The following is a 23,464-nucleotide window of genomic DNA, read 5'->3' as shown; positions in this document are numbered from 1 at the left end:
CATGACTCAGCGTTTGGTTTGATATTTATGGTTTACTCCAGTGACCATATTCCAAAGGTGACCATTGCACTACAATCACTGATACTGACTACACAGGTTGATAGGGTGGTTAAGAAGGCATATGGCATGCTTGCATCTATTAGTTGAGGCAGTGAGTTCAAAAGTCAGGAAGTTATGTTGCAACTTTATAAAATTCCAGTTAGGCCGTATCTGGAGTTTTGCAAGCAGTTCTGGTTGCCCCATTATGGGAAGGAATTCAAGTCTTTGGAGAGGCTGCAGAAGAGGTTTACCAGGTTGCTGCCTGGATTAGAGAGCATGTGTTAGAACAAGAGGTGGACAAACTTGGGTTGTTTTCTCTGGAGCAGCAGAGCCTGAGGGAAGATTGTAAGATTGAGAGGCATAGATGGAGTATCCTTTTCCCAGAGCTGAAATGTCTAATGTCAGAGGGCATGCTTCTAAAGTGAGAGGGGATCATTGCAAAGAAGATAAGAGGGGAAAATTTTCTACATGGAGAGTGGCAGGTGCCTGGAATCTGCTTCCTGGGGTGATGGGAGAGGGGAATCATGGATGGGAAAAGGGGGCAGGAAGAGGGGAGGGAGCAGGAAACACCAGAGACATTCTGAAATGATCAGTAGACCAATTGTTTGGAATCAAATGACCTTCCCTGGTGTCTCAGGACTGGGCGTAATCTGCACCCAAGCCTCTTCCTGTGCCTGGCACTCCTCTTGTGCAATCCTGTCCCACACGCCTCCCGTGGTGCTGCACCTTACTTACTGCTTGGGGAAAATAACTGTTTTTGAGTCTGGTGTGGGTGCTACGTAGCTACCACCCTGATGAGTGTGAGACAAACAGTCCTTGAGCAGGGTGGTTGGGATCCTTCATGATATTGCTGGCTCTTTTCCGGCACTTTTCTATATATACATCCTTGATGGCGGGGAGGCTGGTGCTGGTGATGTGTCCTTTGGGGAGTGTTAATCAAGGATCAACTTCTTTCACTATAAATATTTACAAGCATTAGGAATTAGCTGTAGCGTGTTGGTCAGGGCATGACAGATCCTCCAGTGTGTGAAAACAATGTGATGTTTCCGTGTCTTTATGACCTTGAAAGAGACCATTTGGCCCATTGAGTTCATGTTAGCTTTCAGAGCAATTCCATTTCCCCATAGAATCTATTGTCATTTCCATTACCTTTACAAGCAGTTCTGGTTGCCCCATTATGTTCCTCTGATTTCATTTCCACCCACCTATGCGAGGGTTAGTTTATAGCAACCAATTAACCTGCCAACCCTACATCTTTACAATGTGGGAGGAAACCCATGTGGGTCACAGAAGAACGTACAAATTCCAGAATGATCAGAGGTCAGAATTGAACTTGGCCTTCTAGAACTGTGAGCTGGCAGCAACATTAATTGCCATAACACCATGTCATTTCTTTGACACCTAATGCCATCTTCTAGTTTAAAAAGTAAACTTTTGTGTGGTTGGTATATCTGCAATTATAAATCCAGTTCAAAGTTGATTAACTAATCCACTTTATAAGGTTAGCAAGTATGCCTTTAATGGCACTATCAATTTTTTGTGAGAAGGAAAGGGCACTGTCCAGTGTTATCAGGATTGGCATGGTCACATTCTGTAGAACTCGTAAAATACTGCATGTGATTCAAGTAATTACCATTGAGTTCAAATCAAATTTGGGGCTGCTCTTAATGCTGTACCATTGAGAGCATACTCACCAACTGCATCTCAGTGTTGTATGGCGATTGTCCTGTATTGGACCGCAAAGCACTCCGGTGTGTGGTGAAAACTGCCCAGCGGATTATCGGCACCCAATTGCCCACCATTGAGAACATCTACCATAAATGCTGCCTGGGCAGGGTGAAAAGCATTATCAGGGATGCATCTCGCCCTAACCATGGACTTTTTAGTCTCCTCCCATCCGGTAGGCGCTACAGGAGCCTCTGCTCCCTCACCAACAGGCACAGGAAGAGCTTCTTCCCTGAGGCTGTGACACTGCTGAACCTCTCATCACAGCGCTAAGCAGTATTGCATCAGTATTGTACTGTCTCAGTACTTTTATATTTGTGTGCTGTAGCACTTTTTTAATTCGCGGTTATTTTGTAAATAACACTATTCTTTATATTTCTGGTCAGATGCTAAATGCATTTCATTGGCTTTGTATCTGTACTCGGCACAATTGCAATAAAGTTGAATCTAATCTAATCTAATTTTACTTGGGTCAAAAAACCTGGATCCTTTACCTTTAGATTAGAGATCAGATTTTTTTTCCAACTCTTCTTCTCTTCCTCCTATTGCCTCCCAGCTTCTTATTGATTTCCCCCCCCTCACCTTTCACCTGCCAGCTTGTATTCCTTCCCCTCCCCACAGCACTTTATTCTGGCTTCTGCCCCTTTTCTTTCCAGTCCTGATGAAGGGTCTTGGCCCAAATCGTTAGTTCCCTCCATAGGTGCTGTCTTGCTTGCTGAGTTCCTCTACTATTTTGTGTAGCTTAGATTGTTTTTCCCAAGAGCATGGTTTCAATCTACTCTTGCCTCCAAACTGCAATGCGTTGTGTCCTGTGAGGGTCCCCTAGGATCCTGCGAGGTTAAGCACTGAGTTCAAAGGCTTGCACAGATCTGGGTTCTTATTCTTGTGGACGGGCAATAAAATCCTGTAGTACTGACCATGGAATTAGTACATATTCCAGGGTTTACAAGCTACAGAGCTTACTAAGGACTTGAAGTAGTCTTCTTGCTTGGCCTCTGACATTTAGACCATAAGACATAGCAGAATCAGGCCATTCAGCCTATCGAGACTGCTCCACCGTTCCATCCTGGCTGATTTATTATTCCTCTGAACCCCATGCTCCTGCCTTCTTCCCATTACCTTTGGACACCCTTACTAATCAAGAACCTATCAACTCCACTTTGAATATACCCATTGAACTTGGCCTCCACAGTAGTCTGTGGAAATGAATTCCACAGACTCACTACCCTCTGGCTAAAGCAATTCCTCCTCATCTCTTTTCTAAATGGACATCCCTCTATTCTGAGGCTGTGCCCTCTGGTCATGGATTCACCCATTATAGGAAACATATTCTCCACACCCACTCTACCTAGGCCTTTCAATATTCTGTTGGTTTCAATGAAATTCCCCTTCATTCTTTTAAACTCCAGTGAGTCCAAGCCCAGAGCACCCAATACAGTAACCTTTTAGTTCCCAGAATCATTCTTGTGACCTCCTCCGGACCTTCTTCAATGTCAGCATGTCCTTTTTTTCAACATAAGGGACCTAAAACTGCTCACAATATTCCAAGTGAGTGTACAACCAATTATGCCTATTACATCAGCAATCAAAAAAAATGGCAGTGACCTGATATTAACCTCACAAACAGAGATTGAAGATAAACTGATCCATTCACCAACACCAATCCCATTACTATTTCCTGGTTTTGAGAATTAGTATTGATTTGATTAAATTCTGTCCACAGTGGTTCGTATGATACTGTTATAGCTCAGGGCATTCCAGAGCTTGGAGTTCAGTTCTGGTGCTGTTCTGTAAGGAGTCTCTGTACATCCTCCCCATGGAGCGTGTTTTTTTTTCTGCGGGTGCTCTGGTTTCTTCCCTCAGTTCAAAGATGTACTAGGTAGGGTCATTGTAAATTGTCCCACGATTAGAGTAGAGCTAATCAGGTTTGTCCGGGTTGCTGTGGGTGACATGACTCAAAGGGCCAAAAGGACCTACTCCACATTGTACTTTATACTTTATTGTCGCCAAACAATTGATACTAGAACATACACTCATCACAGCGATATTTGATTCTGCGCTTCCCGCTCCCTGGATTACAAATATTAAATATTAAAAATAGTAAACATTAGTAAATATTAAAAATTTAAATTATAAATCATAAATAGAAAATAGAAAAATGGGAAGTAAGGTAGTGCAAAAAAACCGAGAGGCAGGTCCGGATACTTGGAGGGTACGGCCCAGATCCGGGTCAGGATCCATTCAGCAGTCTTATCACAGTTGGAAAAAAGCTGTTCCTAAATCTGGCCGTACGAGTCTTCAAGCTCCTGAGCCTTCTCCCGGAGGGAAGAGGGACGAAAAGTGTGTTGGCTGGGTGGGTCGTGTCCTTAATTATCCTGGCAGCACTGCTCTGACAGCGTGCAGTGTAAAGTGAGTCCAAGGACAGAAGATTGGTTTGTGTGATGTGCTGCGCTGTGTTCACGATCTTCTGCAGCTTCTTTCGATCTTGGACAGGACAACTTCCATACCAGGTTGTGATGCACCCTAGAAGAATGCTTTCTACGGTGCATTTATAAAAATTAGTGAGGGTTTTAGGGGACAGGCCAGATTTCTTTAGTTTTCTCAGGAAGTATCACTTTATAAATGAAAATAAAGATAGTGGCATTTGTAAGAAATGTTAAGTCCTGGTTCAAATTATTTGGTAGTAAAATAAATTATGAAACTCTAGAAGAGAGGTCTTTTCCTTTTTGGAAACAACTTTCATTCCCCATCTTGACCGACTATTGATCACAGGATCTGTCATTATGGGAAATGAAAATGGTAGGGCACCTTAGCAGGTTGGACTGCAGGAGTGGACAGAGAAGCCTAGTTCATGCTTGAGTCAGTAAATTTTCATCAGTTAGTCTTGTACAGTTTTCAAGTAAATTGAGAGGCATGCCATGTGATTCAAGGTCAGTTTATTTGGTGGGGTTGAGAGAAATGAGAGTTTCAAGAGCCAGATGCATTGACACAAGGGGGAAAAAATTGAATGATGCATAACTCACAAGCACAATAGGTGCAACTGAGTACAAACGAATCCTTGTCCGTATTTTCCTGCTGGAAGACTTGGGATTGGTTGTTATGATCTAAAATTGAAGTGTCAGTTCCGGAGGCGGTAAGGTTATTGGTTTGGAGACTCAGGTGTTTATTTATTTAGAGATACAGCGGAATAGGCCCTTTCGGCCTTTTGATCCGCAATGCCCAGCAATCCAATTTAACCCTAGCCTAATCACAGGACAATTTAAAATTATCTAGTCACCTGCTAACTGACACATCTTTGGATTGTGGAAGGAAACTGGAGCACCTGGAGGATATACAAACTTCTTGCAGATGACGTCTGGAAGGAACTCTGAACTCCGATGCTCCGAGCTATAATAGTTTCATGCTTACCGCAGTGCTATTGTGGCTTATTGCCACAGTGCGGGGAGCTGAGGACCAAGATCAGTGAGAGCAGAACAAAGAATGAAATGACAGGTGACCGAAACCCCAGACCACACTCATGGGTTAAATGGAGATCTCTGCCAAACAGCCAAACCATCCTCATTTGGCATCCCTCCCACAGAGCAGACCGTACCGTGAGTAGCAATTACAGTACCTAGAACTCTTTGACAGTCTGACCCTATCTTCTGATGCTCATAGTAGTGCTGTATTGCTCATGCAGGACAATCCTTGGAATTAAAATGCCCAATTTTGTTGTCAGTCTGGAAAATTTTAGTTTAGAATTGCACTACATCTGATCATGGTAATTTTAATCAAGAATTGATCTTGAATACTCAATCAGGGATGATTCGCGAACCTCTTAAACTAGCAGCTACGATTGGAAGGATAAGTATTGAAGAGGGATTGTGCAAGTTTTAATCTGTTCTGATGATGCTACAGAATCTTTAATGCCGTACCTATAATCTTAGATGCACTCAGGTCCGGTGGTTTAATTTATCAATTCAGATTTACTGTTAGGTGATGTATTTTTCATTATTACATTCAGTAGCCACTTTGTTAGGCACGCCTGTACACCTCATTACTGCAAATATCTAAGCAGTCAATCATTTGATGGCAACTCAATGCATAAAAGCATGCAGGCATGGTCAAGAGGTTCAGTTCAGACCAGTCATCAGAATTGGGAGAAAAAAATGTTACTTTGACCATGAAACAATTTGGTGCTGGACGGAGTGGTTTGAGTACCTCAAAAACTGCTGATCTCCTGGGATTTTCACACAACAGTCTTTGGAGTTTATGGAGAATGGTGCAAAAAAACAAAATCATCCAGTTGGTGGCAGTTCTGTGGGCAAAAGCATCTTGTTAATAATGAGAGTTGGTCAGAGGAGAATGGCCAGACCGGTTCAAGCCGACAGGAAGGCGAGAGTAACTCAAGTAACCATGCATTACAACAGTGGTGTGCAGAAGAGCATCTCTGAATGTACAACATGTCGAAGCTTGAAGTGAGCGGGCTGCAGCAGCAGAAGACCATGGCAGATTCCACTTCTGTACATAATCAGGTGGCCACTGAGTGTAAACCTTTTCACTGTTCTGAAGTGTCACTTAATAGCTTAATCAAGATTCAAAGTTCAAAGTAATTTTATTATCAAAGTGCATATACATCACCCGATTGTGGGCTTTTACTGTGGTACTCATCAAATCTATAAAATAGTAAGTATAATTTGATCAATGAAAGATCAACCAGACTGCAGAAGACAACAAATTGTGCAAATGCAAATATAAATAAATAGTAATAAATAAGGAGAACATGAGATAGCAAGATAGAGTCCTTAAAGTGAGATCATTGGCTGTGGGAACATCTCAATGGATGGGCAAGTTGAGTGCTGATATAGGATAGCCAGCATGCCAGCTATCTTATGTCAGCAGTTTACTTTGTGAGAAAATACTTCTGAATAGAGTACTTTTGAGCTGAGTTGTGGTGTAGAGATTTTTCTGGCCATGCGCTGTGCAGACCCTTCTCTCTCCTTGGCATTATGGGGGCTGCAAAGAATAGAGCCAGCTGAGTGAACCTCCACATGGCTATGGATCAAAAGGTATGGCCCGTGGACCAATGCTGCTGGGACACAAGCCAAAGCCTGATCAACCCTGACTGGGGTCATTTGGGTGACAGTGTCTGATGTTGAAAGACCCGAAACATCCAATGACCTCAGGTTACATCCCTGATGATGTATCTCAGCATCAGTCACAGAATCTTGTTTCGCCCAATTTAAATGTGTGTGATTTTAGAATTGTACACATTACTCAATCATGTTAAAGCATACCCTTTTATCTTGGCAATATTCTCAAAGGATTCTCACTATAAAGTGGTTCTACCACATCACTGAACTACCAGTTTGACCATTCCTTCTCCACTCTGCACACTGATTTTTTTTCAGCCTGCTTGTCCCAGACTTGCACATGGCATGCACACAGACGGGAAAACAATCTGCACAATATATGAAACTTTATATTTTCTCTTACAAGAAACCTTAATTAATTTGTAAAAAGCACTGGATGAGTCCTGTTGAAATGTTAAACTTTTAAAAGTTCTGTAAAATTTTCATTTAAATCCCAAGTTCATCTAGCTCATCAGTGGCAAGTGCAACATGCTCAATTATGTGAGCTATAATGCACATTTAATTCTGATAAGACAAGATAAAGGATGGTTCTTTATCAGTGTCAAGTGTTCAGTCTCTTCCCACAGTAATTTATTTGCACTGCCTGTCATTAGGAAAGGTCATTAACATGAACTATTAACTCTGTTTCTGTCACCAGGTGCCTGACCTTCTGTATTTCTCCATCATTTTCAGTTGTTTTGCTGATTTCCAAAATCTGCATTCCTTTAATTTTTTTATTGCTGTTGTGAATCCTGCTCCAAGCATTAGAATCAGAATCAGGTTTATTGTCACTGACATACTGTATTGTCATGTTTCGTTTGTTTTGCAATAACACCAAAAAAACTTATTTTACATAAAAATATTTTTTTAAAAAGTGCAACAAGAGAGCAAAGATAGTGAGGTGGTGTTCATGGTTTCATGGACCATTTGGAAATGCGATAGCAGAGGGGAAGCTCTTCCTAAGACATTGAGTGTGTGTCCTGTAGTAGTAATGAGAAGAGGGCATGCCCTTGGATGGTGAGGGTCCTTGATGATGAATGCTGCTTTTTTGAGGTGTTGCCTTTCGAAGATACCCTCCATAAACTCCACTGAATTTTTCTCTTGTGAATCCATTAAAGCAGATTTATGGAACTGCCATGTTCACTAACGTTACCTAGTGACAAAAAGAATTCTAACCCATGAAGATTTCATTAAAATCTACTCTAAAAACAGAAAAACTGGTTTGAGTCATAGACTTGACTTAAGAACTTTCTAAACAGGATTTGCTGGGAATTAATAGGGCTAGTGTGAAGAATGTTAACAGCCTCTAACACTCTAAATTTCAATCTGTTGTGTGCAGCCTTGTTCTTTAGGTGATCTTTAATTGACTCTGACTCTGCTTATGAAATACTCTTTCCGAGCAAGTTACTGAAATATCTTTTCTGTATGCCTGAGCATTTTCCTCACTACCAGCAGTGTCATTTAACCAATCTGCCTTGCACTGAATTTCGACTCCGGTGATGTGCGGTATCCATCTTAATGCAAAGCTTTCTGCTGTTTGTCATTTTCAATTATGGGTTTACCCGGCAATCCAGCTCTGACATCAATATGAGGTAAAAACTGGGGAAGGTAATGTTACAGAGCGCTTGTGGATTCATTCTGCTGATAATTCAAATCCTTTTGTGCTGGGAAAAAATATATATCCAGTAAATTAAATGAATCAACATAAATCACCCATGAAAATGGGAATTTCTTGCCAAAAATAAATTGGAGAATAGAGCAGCTTTGGATTACAAGAAGCATATTGTATCTTATAAGCATCGCAATAGTAATACTTAGAGATATGCAGTACAAATAGAGCTAATCCCATTTTCTGTCTTGTACATGCCAAGAAAAAAGACATCAGGAGCACCCATGTCTCCCCAGAGAGGAAATTAAAAAAACGTAAATTGTTCATGATAGGACCCAATAATTCTTAAAGGCTGTGTTTCCGCAGAAGGAACTATTGGTCATTTCTGCCTAAATTTACAGTAGTCTTCGCAGACTTATAAGAAACATTGAAAAATGATAATGAGGCTTTTAAGGTTTCGTATTGCAGGAATTTGCAGGATTTAAATAATCCCTCTTCTCAAGTACCAGAATATGTAGTAAATTGCAGGCTTGGTATTGATTTAAATAATTTCATTCACCCTTCTATTATCAAAATCTCCTGTAACATTTAACTTTCCTGTACAGCAAGGAGCAGGAAAGACTGCTCTTTTCACTTAGTAATGCTGAGATTTATTCTTAATTTTGTGCTACTGGAAACAAATATCAAGTCATTAATTTGTTTTATTTTGTAGGTCTACACCAGAGAAAGGAAGGTGGTTGTTCCATCACTAACTCCGATTTGACCTGAGGATGCTTTGTCTCTTAAAAAATGTACAAGAGAAGACAGAAATGGAAGATTTGTCGAGACCTTTGGTGGTGCTGAACGTGCAGTAGCCCATTGTTTTAACCGTGATGATATACTAAAATTGCAAGTTTTGGCATTGTGGGTTTGCATGGCAAAGTAACCGTGGAGAAGCCAGGCTATCACAAACTTATGGATTTTGATAAGAGAGGGGGGAGGGGGGAGGTGGAAGAAACAAAGAGAATGTCAAAGTCTGGTGGACGGGGAACCAACTGTGGCCGAAGTACGGGGAGCAGCTCTGGAGTCTTAATGGTGGGTCCCAACTTCCGAGTGGGAAAGAAGATTGGATGTGGAAATTTTGGAGAGCTTCGTTTAGGTGAGAGTTGTAAGAATTGCTCTATTTACCATTTTTTTATATTTGTAATCAAGTGAATTTAAATGACATGGTTAACTTCTACAAGCTGTCTGCCTAGCTGTAGGCTTACAAACATCTGTCATTTAGATGATTAAGGAAAACATGGTATACAGGATATAAATTCACTCTCTGCAGTGTTTTATCCCTATTAACTTCATTGATTTTCTGGCTGAACACATCATGCATCATATAACATGTTCTTCGGTTCCTTATGTTTATCTTCTCTCTGGCCCACCTGTTATATCTTGGCATGTGTCGAACACAATGCTTGTGCTATATCTTGCATCAATTTAGTGAAGTTATCTTTATAGTTGACTATTATAACCAGGGAAACCATTCACTTGTCCTAATCAGATCAGTATTGACATTAAATCCTTCAAATTTCCTTGAAATGTTTTTTCAAACCTATTGGGTAATAATAATTCCTCTAACCACTTTTCTAAAGAACCTCATTCTCTAATCTTTCCTCATAATATACTGTCGATGAGGGACTTTAGTTATCATGCCAAATCTCTTCAGCAAATTGAAACCCATTCAGCACATTTCTAACCTCTATGCAGTTTACCTAACATTTTTTTTCCAAGAAAGCTTTGGTAAGCAGTCTTTTGACTTCACTGAAGGTATGAATTTGGTTCCTCTTTGCAAACACTTATTAAATATACAGACACAAAGGACTGCAGTTGATGGAATGAGGACTGAAAAACAAACTGCTGAGTTCCTCCTTTTAAGTATGCAGCTTGGAGAAAGGTATAAAATGCCTCTGATATTCCTACTTATTGCACAGGTCTCTCCTTATTGCTTGTGTCTTTTAAAATGTATAAAAGGGAACTTGTCAACTGAAGCTAAGGTTTCTTGCCCTAGTTACTACAGAACTAACTTCTTACTGAAGTAAAATAAGCAAACCATTGCTCTTACGGAAAATGAACTAGATTAAGGCAAAGATTTAATTTGAGGCTTAAGTTTTTAAAATATATTTTAATTGAAATATATAACATTTGAACAATTTGCTCTGTCGACAATATGTTTGGTATTTCTAGGAGTACGTTTGAGGAAAGTGGAGTTAGCTTTCCTGTACATGGATAGAGTGATTCCTAATTACTTAAATGCTATGGTTCATCTTCTAATAAAAAAAAATTGAAATGAAACAATTGATTAACCTGTCAGTGAAATAGAAGTATATAACAGATTTAACAAAAAAAGGAATAATGAACAATTAAATAGGCTGTTGTCCAGATATACATTTGGATATTTGTTGGATTCTGTGTTAACATCTAATGCTCATGTAACGTGCAGTCATGTAAGCATTGTTCTACGCTCACTGAGTACAGAAATGACCAAGTGTCTTCAGTGAGGATTATGTAAAGAATGATTGCTTGAATGGTATTGATGTGGGAAAACTCTTAGTTAATGTGCATTTTGTTTTTAAAGGAATAGCACTAACATAAAGACTGTTAAAGCTGCTGCAGGTGTGTTCCATTGTTAGTGTTGAAACAATCTTCATTGAATGCCATGCTTACCAAATTAACCGTGATCTTTGGACCTCTATTCATCCTTCTGCATTCACTCGTTCGATATAACATGTAGTTGGTGGTTTTCTGATATTGGGGTAGCATGTAGTCCCTTCCTAAAGTTTTTAAACATTCTGGTACACCTTATCCCAAATAATCTTAATATCCAAGGTTCCAAGGTTAAGTGTTTAGGAAATGGAAGATTGCCCGGCACTAAATAGGCATGTTCAAAGCCAGACTCTGAAATGAACTTCACTGCACACTTTGGTTAAATATCTGACTTGATCTATGTTGTTGGTGTTTTAAATTCCGTTTACTTAAAAAAACATTTACTCACCAAGTCTTTGATCCTGTGTGAAAGATGCTGCCTCAGCTCCTTATAAAGACCCGGACCCTGCTTTCCCCAAAATTGTTGGCAACTGTGGGTGATTGGAAATACTGTCCTCTTGCAGCCACCCCATTTTGTCCCCTGAAACTATACAGTACTGTGCAAAAATCTTAGGCACATGTACATAGCTAGGGCGTCTTTAAGACCTTTGCACAGTGCTGTATTTATCAACATGGAGTAGAGAGCGAGTTTGTAAATCTGGCAGGAGCAAAGGATCTTGGAAATGGTAAGAGTGGAGTGCCACAGGAGGGCTGTAGGACGGGGGCAAAGAATGAGTGTCAGGGCGGAGGCTGGGTGGTGCAGGTGCGGACACATCCAGCCCTGAGACATCAGGCAAGGTCATTTGATTCCAAACAGTTGGTTTATTGATATTGCCTGTTGTCTCAGGCTGAGTGTGTCTGCACCTGAGCCACCCCCACCCCCCACTCCTGGCGCTCCTCTGCCACCTGTCTCACCCCCTCGTGCAATGCTACACCCTCGCTCTTCCCAGCATCCTTTGTTCCTGCCAAATTTTGCAAACCTCTCTTCATTCCACATTGACAAATTCTGTACTGTGCAAAAGTCTTAGGCACAAGGTTAAAGATGACACATTTCTTTCGTATTTTAAGCAAGAAAACTTTTCTATTTCCATCTTTTACCATTTCAAAATAACAAAAAAAGAAAAGGGCCTGAAGCAAAAAGTTGGGCACCCTGCATGGTCAGTACTTGGTGACACCCCCTTTGGCAAATATCACAGCTTGTAAACGCTTTTTGTGGCTGTTTGGGGGATTTTCGCCCATTCTTCCTTACAAAAGGCTTCTTGTTCTATTTAAAAATTCTATTTTAACTTCATCAGTCCACAGGACTTGTTTCCAAAATGCATCAGGCTTGTTTTGATGTTCCTTTGAACCTTTTGAATAGGACTTTTTGGCTGCAATGAGCAAAGGTATGTTTGGAGAAAAAAGGGTACAGAATTTCATGAAAAGAACCCCTCTCCAACTGTTAAGCATGGGGATGGATCGATCATGCTTTGGGCTTGTGTTGCAGCCAGTGGCACAGGGAACATTTACTGGTAGAGGGAAGAATGAATTCAATTAAATACCAGCAAATTCTGGAAGCAGACATCACCATCTGTAAAAAAGCCGAAGATGAAAAGAGGATGGTTTCTACAACAGGATAATGAACCTAACGAAACACACCTCAAAATCCACAATGGACTACCTCAAGAGGCACAAGCTGAAAGTTTTGCCATGGCCCTCACCTAACATGGCCCTCACCTAACATGGCCCTGACCTAAATGTCATCTGTGGATAGACCTCAAAAGAGCAGTGTGTGCAAGACGGCCCAAGAATCTCTCAGAACTAGAAGCTTTTGCAAGGAAGAATGGGTGGAAGTCCCCCAAACAATAATTGAAAGACTCTTAGTTGGCTACAAAAAGCGTTTACAAGCTTGATACTTGCCAAAGAAGGTGTTACTAAGTACTGCCATGCAGAATGCCCAAACTTTTGCTTCGGGCCCTTTTCCTTTTCTGTTATTTTGAAACTGTAAAAGGTGGAAATAAAAAGGTTTTCTTGCTTAAAATATGAAAGAAATGTGTCATCTTTAACTTTATGTCTTTTGGAAATCAGTTCATTTTTTACTCGCTTAGCTATTCACAGTAACAGAAATTTTGACCAGGGGTGCTCAAACTTTTGCATGCCACTGTATGTGCCGAAGATATTTGCACAGTACTGAATAGTAAACGTGTGTCTAGCACAGAGCATTCAAGTTGTCATTTTCATTAAGTATTGTTCCCATTGCAAACATTAACATGTTGTCAGTTACTATTTCTGTACAGCTCCTGAGCAAATTGAGTGGCTGTACAAAGTTTTGGTGTGCTTCCTCAACACACTCCTGGACCTCAAGAAGCTGCCAGTTTGCATCAATATCTTCCCTAGAATTCCTTGTTCTAGAATGCCAGTTAAATTTGGGAACAGAACTAAATGTCTTTTAAAGTTAAAAATAAATTTATTAACAAAGTATGTATATGTTGCAATATACTACCTTGAGATTTGTGTTTTTACAGGAAAATAAAGTGATAGAATAGAATTTATGAAGACTATACACAAAATCTGATAAACCACCAATGTACAAAAGAAGACAAATTGTACAAGTAAAAAATATAACACTGAGAACATGAGTTTTAGAGACCTTGAAAGTGAGTCTGTAGGTTGTGGGATCAGTAAAATTTCTCCACCCTGCTTCAGGAGCCTGACTGTAGGGTAATAACTGTTCCTGAACCTGGAGGTGTGGGACCTAAGACTCCTGTACCCTCTGCTCAAAGGTAGTAGCGAGAAGAGAACATGGCCTGGATGGTGAAGGTCCTTGATGTGGACATTATTGGCTTCCTAGCACCAGTTGATACTCGTTGTGTGGCATTGAAACTGCCCACATAGTGCATCCTGTGTTATGCATTTGTTCATGATAAGGCTCAACAAGTATCTCGTATTAGACTTTCCTAGCAAAGGAGTTGGGCAGTGGTCTCAGTTAGAGTACATCTGTCACAAGGGCGGCATGTGGCAAGACCCAATACTCCAGCCTTGCTTTAAAGATCTGGCAGGGAATATTTTCCTTGCCACTAGCCAGCAAGGTCTTGGTATATCTTGAAGGCTTTGTTGATGAGGAATTCGGCCAAATAACTTTGACTGATAATAAAATGTGCCATATCACTTTCAAGCAGGGCTCTGACATTTTGTTCAGACCAGTGAAGAGTGTTCCTCTGGAGCTGGGAACAAAGCATACAGACCAGTCCCACCAGTCCCATCCATTACTACACTGGAGTTGGATGGACACTATATACTCGGGGGCTGGATACAACTTGTCCATAGAGAAAATTTGCAAGTATGTTAGTGGCCTGAGTTATAGGGAAAGGATGAATAGGAATTATTCTCTGGTCTGTAGAAGAATGAGAGGAGATCTTATAGAGTATAGAAAATTAGTAGATAGGGTAAATACATGCAGGCTTTTTCCCCTGAGGTTTGTGGGGACTAGAACTACAGGACTTGGGTTTAGGTTGAAGGGTGAAATATTTACGGGGAACCTAGGAAGAACTTCACTCAGGGTGGTATAAAGTGTGGAACGAGCTGCCAGTGGATGCGGGTCCAATTGCAACATTTAAAAGAAGCTTGGACAAGCACATGGATGGGCCAGGTATGGAGGGTTATGTTCAGGTGCGGACTGATGGCTCTTCGCAGAAAAACAGTTTGGTATGGGCTAGATTGGCCGAAGGGCCTGTTTCTGTACTGTAGTGTTCTGTGACTGTGAAGGTTGTGCAAGCTCTTTGAGCTTCGGGTGAAATAGAAAAGATCTTGGATAATTGTTAGAGCTCAATTGTGAGTACAGGCCCCATCTTTGCCAAGTACAACCCCTGAGAATGTCTTGCACCATCTGAAGAGGTTTTATCCACAACTGAATGGAAGCACAGTGCTAGTATTCAAATATTCTATCTTTCATCAGTTGTGATAAACCAATTAAAGTTTCAGTTGGTAATTTTTGTATGTTTAAAAAAAAGAATTATTTGGACTCGAACTCAAATACAGAATTTCAACATTGGGTGTAAGTATTCATTGCTTTTCCACCACTGTATACTAATTAGTTGGAAACTGTAAGCCTCTTGAACCTTTCACTGAAAGGTTGCATGTAATTGTGAACTGATGACGTGCTAATGTTAAGGTGAAGTCAGGAGCAGCAGCAGACCATCTGTTGATACCTGCTGTGCCATTTCATTATCATGGCTGATCTGACTCAAGGATGCCTACTTAGCCCACTGCTTTACTCTCTAACCCTAACCCTGTTGGGCACAGTTCAAACGCCATCTATTAATTTGCCGACTACACAGCTATTGGCAGATCTTCACATGGTGGTGAGGAGGCGTACAGGAGCGAGATAGATCAGCTGGTTGAGTGGTGTCGCAATAATAATCTTGTCCTGAAAGTCAGCAAGACCAAGGAATTGACTGTGGACTTGAGGGAGAAGTTGAGGAAACACACTAATCCTCGTCAAGGTATCAGCAGTGGAAAGGGTGAGCAGTTTCAAGTTCCTGGGTGTCAACATCTCTGAAGATCTATTGTGGATATTGATGCAATTACTAAGAAGGCACAACAGCAGCTATATTTCATTAGGAGTTTGAAGGGACTTTGTATGTCACCAAAGACTCTCGCAAATTTCTATAGATGTACAGTGAAATGCATTCTAACTAATTGCATCACTGTCTGGTCCATCTGTAATGCATGGAGGAGGAGCCTCATCACAGGATCAGAAAAGGCTACAGAAGCTGTAAACTCAGCCAGCTCCATCATGGGCACTAGCCTCCCCAGCATCTAGGACACCTTCAAAAGGTGATGCCTCAAGAAGACCCCCGTCACTCAGAATGTGCCCTTTTCTCATTGCTACATTCAAGAAGGAGGTACAGGAGCCTACACAGACCAACCTTTTAGGATCAATCCTTCTCTCCCATCAGATTTCTGAATGGACAATAAACAATATTTTTGCTGTTTTTGCACTAAATTTTGTAAACTGTACATTATTGTAATTTATATTTTTTTATTATGTATTGCAATATATTGCTGCTACAAAACAACAAATTTCTTGGCAGATGCCAATGTTATTAAACCTGATTCTGAAGTTGAAGATTGCAAGGTACCATAGAGTTGAGATTACAATCAGGTAATCTGGTCCTTCTACCTCATTAACATCTAAATTCTTAATTGTGGTAACATTTTACTCCTTTGCATACCATATCTGTGCACCTCTGACATGCGTAACAACTGTCCTGAAGAATAGTGTAGTCCAAAACATTGACTATTCATTTCCATGGATGTGTCTGACCTGCTGAGTTGCTCCAGCATTTTGTGTGTGTACAGTATGTGTTGCTTTGGATTTTCAGCTTCTGCAGAATTTCTCATGTTTATGTTCTAACATTGTTAGCTTTCTGAATGATTAGATCTACGATACAGATTTTGCAGGTACTGCAACGAAGTTCATTTTGCAAGTCAGAACTGCTGATGTGTTAACCTAGACACTAAAGGAATTCCCATGCCCTTTTAATAGTGACATTTGTTTCTACATGACTTGACGAAACTATTTGCATATCACCCATGGGGGAATCAACTATGGGCCAATGGACTGCAAACCTAGTCTGCAATATTTGAATAACAATTTTAAACAAATTAAAATCTTTTAAACCAAAGGGGCATAATATTTTGCTTGAAGTTTCTGAGTGGAGTAAAGAATTCTATATCAGAGCTTTCAAAATGTTCAAACTCTAATTCATTTTAATAAATCAAAAACTGTAGCATGTGGTGACCAGACAACCTTTACACCCCTTCATTGAGCAAAGATAAAAACACCTCAGTTATACACAATTATTATTCAATTTAATTATTTTTCTTGTGAATGTGAAGGAATTTTGAGCTGCTCTATAAAACTCTGCAAACTAGAGCAATTGACTCTAACTTACAACAGCAGTGAATTTAATTTGAGGGTGTGACTAGTTCTGTGCTAATGTCATCTTCCAGTGCAATACTTTTAAACTAGCACAAACAAGTATAGAAACTCTATTTTGTACTGAACTACACTGCATTTAAAAAAAAATCACCATTTGGCCAATTTCTGAGTTATGCAGGAACTGTGGTAAGAATCCTTATCCTTATTTGATTAATTCCTGACTTTTCTGCAACTTGTGGTTTAATTTGAGAGAGCATACATCCATGTGAGTTTACAATAGTAATGCATTAGTGCTGCGTTATTTGGTCTTTTTAAGAGCTTGTACTTTCTTTTGCATGCAGGAAAGAATTTGTACACGAATGAATATGTGGCCATCAAACTGGTAAGTTATATTTATTTTTCCATAAATAGATGTAGTACAGATATAGCTAGCTTGCTGTTTACATGTAGTAGAAATAATCCTGAATCTCCTCCAGCAATTTCATACGTAAATATATGCAGTATACCACTGTACCTGGAAAATTGTTCACCAGCGTAAGGCACCAAGGAAGAAGTTAAAATGTGCTGACATTTAGAAGCAAAGCCAAGCGTTCTGAGCAGTTAATGTCATCAAACAAAGTACTATCCGTGATTATGTTAAAATGCACAAATTGATTGTTTGCTTCTGCTATTTCCAAAAACAAATTAAACATTCTCATAGGTTTAAAATAAGCACTTCTGGTGAGAATATCTTAAGCCTAGCACTCCCAAATTTGGATCTGTTAATTACCAAAATTACACTTGTTAATTTTTACATTGCTAACCTTGAACTATAAGACCTAGATGCAAAATTAGGCTATTTGGTCCATCAAGTGTGCTCTGCTATCCTATCTTGACTGATTTATTATCCCACTCAACCCCATTCACCTGCCTTCTCTCCCTGTGACCTTTGACACTGTTACTAATCAGGAACCTATCAACCACAGCTTTAAAAGTACCCAATGACTTGTCCTCCAAGTCATCTGGTAATGAATTCCACACTGATTCACTACCATCTGGCTAAAGAAATTCCTACACACCTCTGTTCTAAAGGACGTCCTTAGAATATTCTGAGGCTGTGCCCTCTGTTCCTTGACCCCCACCACCCACTACTGGAAACATTCTCTCCACGCCTATCTAGGTCTTTCAATATTCTTCTGAACTTCAGTGAGTACAGGCCCTAAACCATCAAATGCTCCTCCTACATTAATCCTTTCATTCCCAGGATCATTCTCCCAAACCTCTGAACCTTCTCCAATGTTGCTGTATTCTTTCTTCGAAATGAGGCCCAAAGCTGCTCACGATACTCCAAATGTGGTTTGACCAGTGCCTTAAAGCTTCAGCATTACATCCTTGTTTTTATATCTTAGCCTTTTATTATGCCACTGTCTCTCATCTTTAGGACAATACTGACCGGCCTCTTCAACAAAATATAATTTAGTATAGCAACATGCTGTATAAAACTCTTTCCTCCCAGGTCATGGGAATCCAAAACCATGGGGGGTATAGGTTTAGGGTGAACTTTATTACCTGAATGTATTATATCACACTTTAACTTCAGTATTACTCTTTGTTTGGAAAAACAGTGTTTTAATGCCAAAGTTATATTTCTGCCAACTTTTTTAATCACTAGGTTGAAATGCAGCCAAGAAATTCTACCCACTGGGAAAATGTATTCTGCAAAGTAATAAAATTGAAGTTTTTTTAAAAATTGTGGATATGCCCAGTTTTAATTTTAGGAGATGATGCACTTACGATTTTCAAAATTGTGATTTGTTCAGTAATAAATTATCCAAAGCATAAAAATTAAAATCTACCCATGTCGCCAGTTTGTCTAGTCAATATGAATTCAATAAATGTGGTAATTTGTTAGTGACAAAGGAAAAACAATCAATCATAAAAGTGGTCATAATTGAAAAGCCTGACTACTTCAGGGAAAGAAATCTAGCACTGCTATTTTGTTCATCAGTTATTATTCTAATCCCTTACTCCCTCAGGTGACATGGGAGCCTAGCGTAATGCTTTACGGTGCCAGCAACCCAGGCTCAATTCCCACCACTGTCTGTAAGAAGTCTGCACATTCTCCCCATCACCATGTGGGTTTCCTCCAAGTGTTTTTGTTTCCATCCACATTCCAAAGATGTACCGGTTAGGATTAGTGAACTGTGGGCATACTGTTGGCACTTGTGAGCTGCCTCAGCACAATGTTTGGACTGTTTCAGGCGGCAGAGTAGTGTAGCGGTCAGAGCAACACTTTACAGTACAGATGACTCAGGTTCAATTCTGTCGCTGCCTGTAAGGGTTTTGTAGGTTTCTCCTGTGACCATGCGGGTTTCCTCTCAGTGTTCCAATTTTCTCCCACAGTCCAAAGACTTACCAGTTGGTAGGTTAGTTGGTCATTGTAAATTGTCCTGTGTTTAGGCTAGGATTAAATCAGGATTGCTGGGCAGTGAGGCTTGAAGGTACCACACTGTGTATCTCAATAAGATAAAATAAAAACTGCTATGCAAGCTCTCTGTGGGACTTTCAAGGATACTCTTCCACCTGCAGCATTTGTCCTGTCTACCCACTGCCCAAGACCTCTTTTTCACTCTCTCAGCAACTTCCACAAAACATCAAAATGCATTTAATGATTGTGTTCTTTTACTGAGTCATTAAAACATTGTATTGATTTGTGCAGTAGACTGCACATTATTTAAAGTTAAGTGCTCAACACTGGAGTGAAATACTATATAGAAGTCTGGAGACTGGGTGTTTTGCCTCTTTGATGGGACAAAAAATATTTGAGTTTGAATGTTGCCTCCTGGTGGTCAATAGATGCAATTTCCATCTAATTTTAAAATTGGTTTTTAACTTTTGAAGGTAAATTGTTGACCTTTTTAAGAACAGATCCTGGGATCCAAGTTTCAGACCTTGCTTGAATTGATAGTTCAGCAAAACTGGTTAGGAAGCTGTATAGACTTTGGGGAAACCCACTTTTTGCGATTGCAAACACCAGAGATTCTGCAGATGCTGGAAATCTAGAGCAACGCATACAAAGTGCTAGAGGAACTCAGCAGGTCAGAACATCTGTGGAGAGGAATGAACGATCCATGTTACAGGCCAGTGACAACTGTCTTTCGAACAACAATCTATTGAGATTCACTATTTTATTTATTTACTTCGCACATGCAGACATCCCACCTCTCCTGGAAGTTCCGGGAGTCTCCCACATATTAATAGTGGCTCCCTGATGCGCGCAAATTATATACAATATCATGGAAATCAATTTTTTTGAGAGCGAGCGAGAGAAGGCAAGAGAGAGAGCACGAGAGCAACCACAAGAGAGAGATCGAGAGAAAGCAAGCAAGCAAGAGTGCAAGAGAGTGTGCAAGTGACCATGAGAGAGAGAGAGCGCGAGCGAGAGAGAGAGAGAGTGCAAGAGCGCGCCATGGCAGAGTATTCCAAAAAATGAAAATATAAAACGTACATCACCCCAGACTACACTAAAGTGTACCCCTGCCTAATAGGTGTCAAAATAATGACAGTGTTGCTCACAACAGTGACTTTTCTATTGCCCATGGTGGGTTAAGACTGTAAAAGACATGTTGAGGTAAGTTTAACAGGTGTCATTCGTTCATTAGCATAGTTAACGTTATTTAAACTAGCTGGCTAGCTGCTAAGGAGCTACTCTATTGCAGACATCCCACCTGTCCCAGAGTCTCCCACAAATTGATGGTGCTACCTCCCTGAAATGAGTTTTTGCAGGGTGGGATGTCTGCACATGCACGTCAAAACATACAAGAGAAATGTATTTTGTGTGTGTCACTCCAGATTTCCAGCATTCACAGCATCTCTTGTGTTGGTGAAATGCATTGTTTGTGTTAACAGCCAACACAACCTAAGGATGTGCTAGGGTATTGACTGACTGAGAAGGATCAGTTAACATTTTGGTTCAAAATCCCACCCACAGATGTTGCTCGACACTTTCTCCATCAGATTTTCTTAGACCATAAAATGTAGGAGTAAAATTAGGCTATCTGGCCCATCGAGTCTCCTCCACCATTCCATTATGGCTGATTTATCTCCCTCAACCCCATTCTCTTGCCTTCTCCTCTTAACTTTTGATACCCTTGCTAATCAAGAGCCTGTTAACCCCTGATTAAAAATACTTAATGACTTGGCCTCCATAACCATCTGTCGCGATGAATTCTACAGTTTCATCACCGTCTGGCTAAAGAAATTCATCCTCATCACGCCCTTCTATTCTGAAGCTATACCCTCTGGCCCTAAACTCCCCCACTATAGGAAACATCCTCTCCACATTGATTCTATCTAGGCCTTTTAATTTTCAATAGGTTTCAAAAGGATCTCCTCTCATTCTTCTAAACCCCAGTGATTTTAGGCCCGGAGGCATCAAGCACTTGTAGGTTAACCTGATTATTCCAGGGATCATTGTCATGAACCTCCTCTAGACCCTCTCCAATGCCAGCACATCCTTTCTTAGATAAGGTGTCCAAAACTGCTCATAGCTTTCCAAGTGCAATCGTCTCCAGATTCCAGCACCTGCAGTCTCTTAGATCTGGCTTCCTAGCAAGCTGTCACCAGGTTACGACAATTCCTGAGAGCCATCTGTAATCCAGACTATTTGTAAATGGAGAACAGTGTGTGGGAAGTATTCGTAGAAACTGTAGTGATGCAAGAGCAGCCACCAGCCAACCTCACTGAATCAGTGATCGAGAGTGTTTGCTCAGTGCTCCCCCAGCTCTGCCTGTCTCACCTCCTGTCTCTCCCCCCACCCCCCCAAACCACCTCCCGATTGCTGCTGGAGGGAGTGGTTACAGTAAAGAGAAAGGCAAGCAGAAATGCCATATCCCCACTCAGCAGAAAATGCCTGCAGCCTCCACAGCAGCTGGTAAATTCACCTCCCTGGTCTCCTAAGCACTCGTTCATATGTACAGGATATCTGTAGATCGGGGGTGTTCATAATTGCACAGGACCTGTACATTAGATGAGCTCGTGTTGATTAAGTACTATTGAGTGGACCCTGCTAATGGTCAATCAACGTTGTATGACTTCTTACTCAGCACCTGAATCCACCATGGAGTACAAAGATCCTCCTGTATTCGGTGGGCCGAGAAGTTGGGTGTATTTCATATCCAGTTCCTAACTTAGTGCCAGTATGTATGTTTCAATGGATTCCCCTCGTGAATGGTTGATGTGGTTGTGCCAGCCTGAGAAATGAGCCCAGGTGGCGGGCTGGATTGAGAGCCATCTGGTCTAAAGCTTTGTCCATTTGTGACTTTATAAACTGAATGTCCTGATTCTGGAGACTTGCATGACTGACTGCAAAACTTTAATAGTTCTGGTTTAACATTGTAAATGTTGGTTATGGATTACAAAATGGTTACTTTGATCTTTGGTAAGCATAACTATAACATTGTCCCTACATAAATATAGAAAAAAATATATTACATGTTTACTTGCAGTTTTGTTACAAGTAATATAAGTGCTGAATCATTTTAGAAATTGGCTCATTTTAGAAATTGTTCAGTAGGTGGCTAAAGAAGAGTGCTTTTGCTGTTTTAAAATGAATGCTGATGGCAGATTATTATAGCCTAAATGGCTGAATAGACCTTTGATTCCGATAACAATGATCTGTGAAAACAACTGAGAGCTCTGATTTTCTCAGCTGCCTAATCAAGTGTAGGTAGCCTGAGAGTTAGCGGTAGATTCCCAATTTGGATTCACTTTTGAAAATATAAACAGTAAAGTTAAAAGCTGTAGGACGAGTAAAATTGCGGATTCCTGTGTAATTTCAAGTGTGTGGTAATCATGGCTATACTGGGTATAAAAACAGCAGTTCATTTATTGCTGAGTTCACTTAATTCATTCAAGGTTCAAGATTGTTTAATGTCATTTCTAGTACACAAGTGTAAAAGAAACTGATATTATTATTATTGAACTAATGCAGCACAAAGAAAAACACAAAAGATAACACAATAATAAAATAAATATTAATACTGTAAATGTATATAAACTATCTTGTGTATATCCAGAAAGTGATGCCTGGCACAGGAGTGTCTGTACATAAAGGTGACTGGCAGGAATGATAAAGTAGTGGTGGAGGAGTGTTTAGTGGGTGGGGGTGTTGATCAGCCTTACTGTTTGGGGAAAGTTACTGTTTTTGAGTCTTGTGGTCCTGATGTCGATGCTATGTAGAATTGCTTTTGAATTACTTTTTTTTCAGTCCTTCCTGCATTACTTTGTTAAATTTACTATAAAAGGAGGACCTATCACATTAGTTATGATCACATGTAAAATCCATATTAGCGTGTATTTGGTTAACAATAGTCTGTGACTTCAGCTGTTGAGTTAATTCTTGGCCAACAGTTATCATGCCTTCTTTTTGCCGCCCACACCATTCCATCAAGCTACCATCCATAA

General features: G+C 40.3%; 1 protein-coding gene across 4 annotated transcripts in view; it reads left to right on the top strand.

Annotated features, from left to right (window-relative positions):
* LOC140188244 (casein kinase I) overlaps nucleotides 1-23,464 on the top strand; it is a 145,777-nt gene that overhangs the window by 68,077 nt on the left and 54,236 nt on the right. For all 4 annotated transcript variants that reach the window (XM_072244338.1, XM_072244335.1, XM_072244336.1 and 1 more), the window contains 2 exons: nucleotides 9,197-9,622; nucleotides 17,362-17,402. In XM_072244338.1, coding sequence (XP_072100439.1) covers nucleotides 9,439-9,622; nucleotides 17,362-17,402 — 225 coding nt within the window. In that variant the 5' untranslated portion in view covers nucleotides 9,197-9,438. The remainder of the gene's footprint in view (nucleotides 1-9,196; nucleotides 9,623-17,361; nucleotides 17,403-23,464) is intronic.

Source organism: Mobula birostris, chromosome 26 (genome assembly GCF_030028105.1).
Source record: "Mobula birostris isolate sMobBir1 chromosome 26, sMobBir1.hap1, whole genome shotgun sequence".
Taxonomy (NCBI): domain Eukaryota; kingdom Metazoa; phylum Chordata; class Chondrichthyes; order Myliobatiformes; family Myliobatidae; genus Mobula; species Mobula birostris.
Note: the sequence above shows the minus strand (reverse complement) of the source record. Positions and strands in the feature narration are given on the sequence as shown.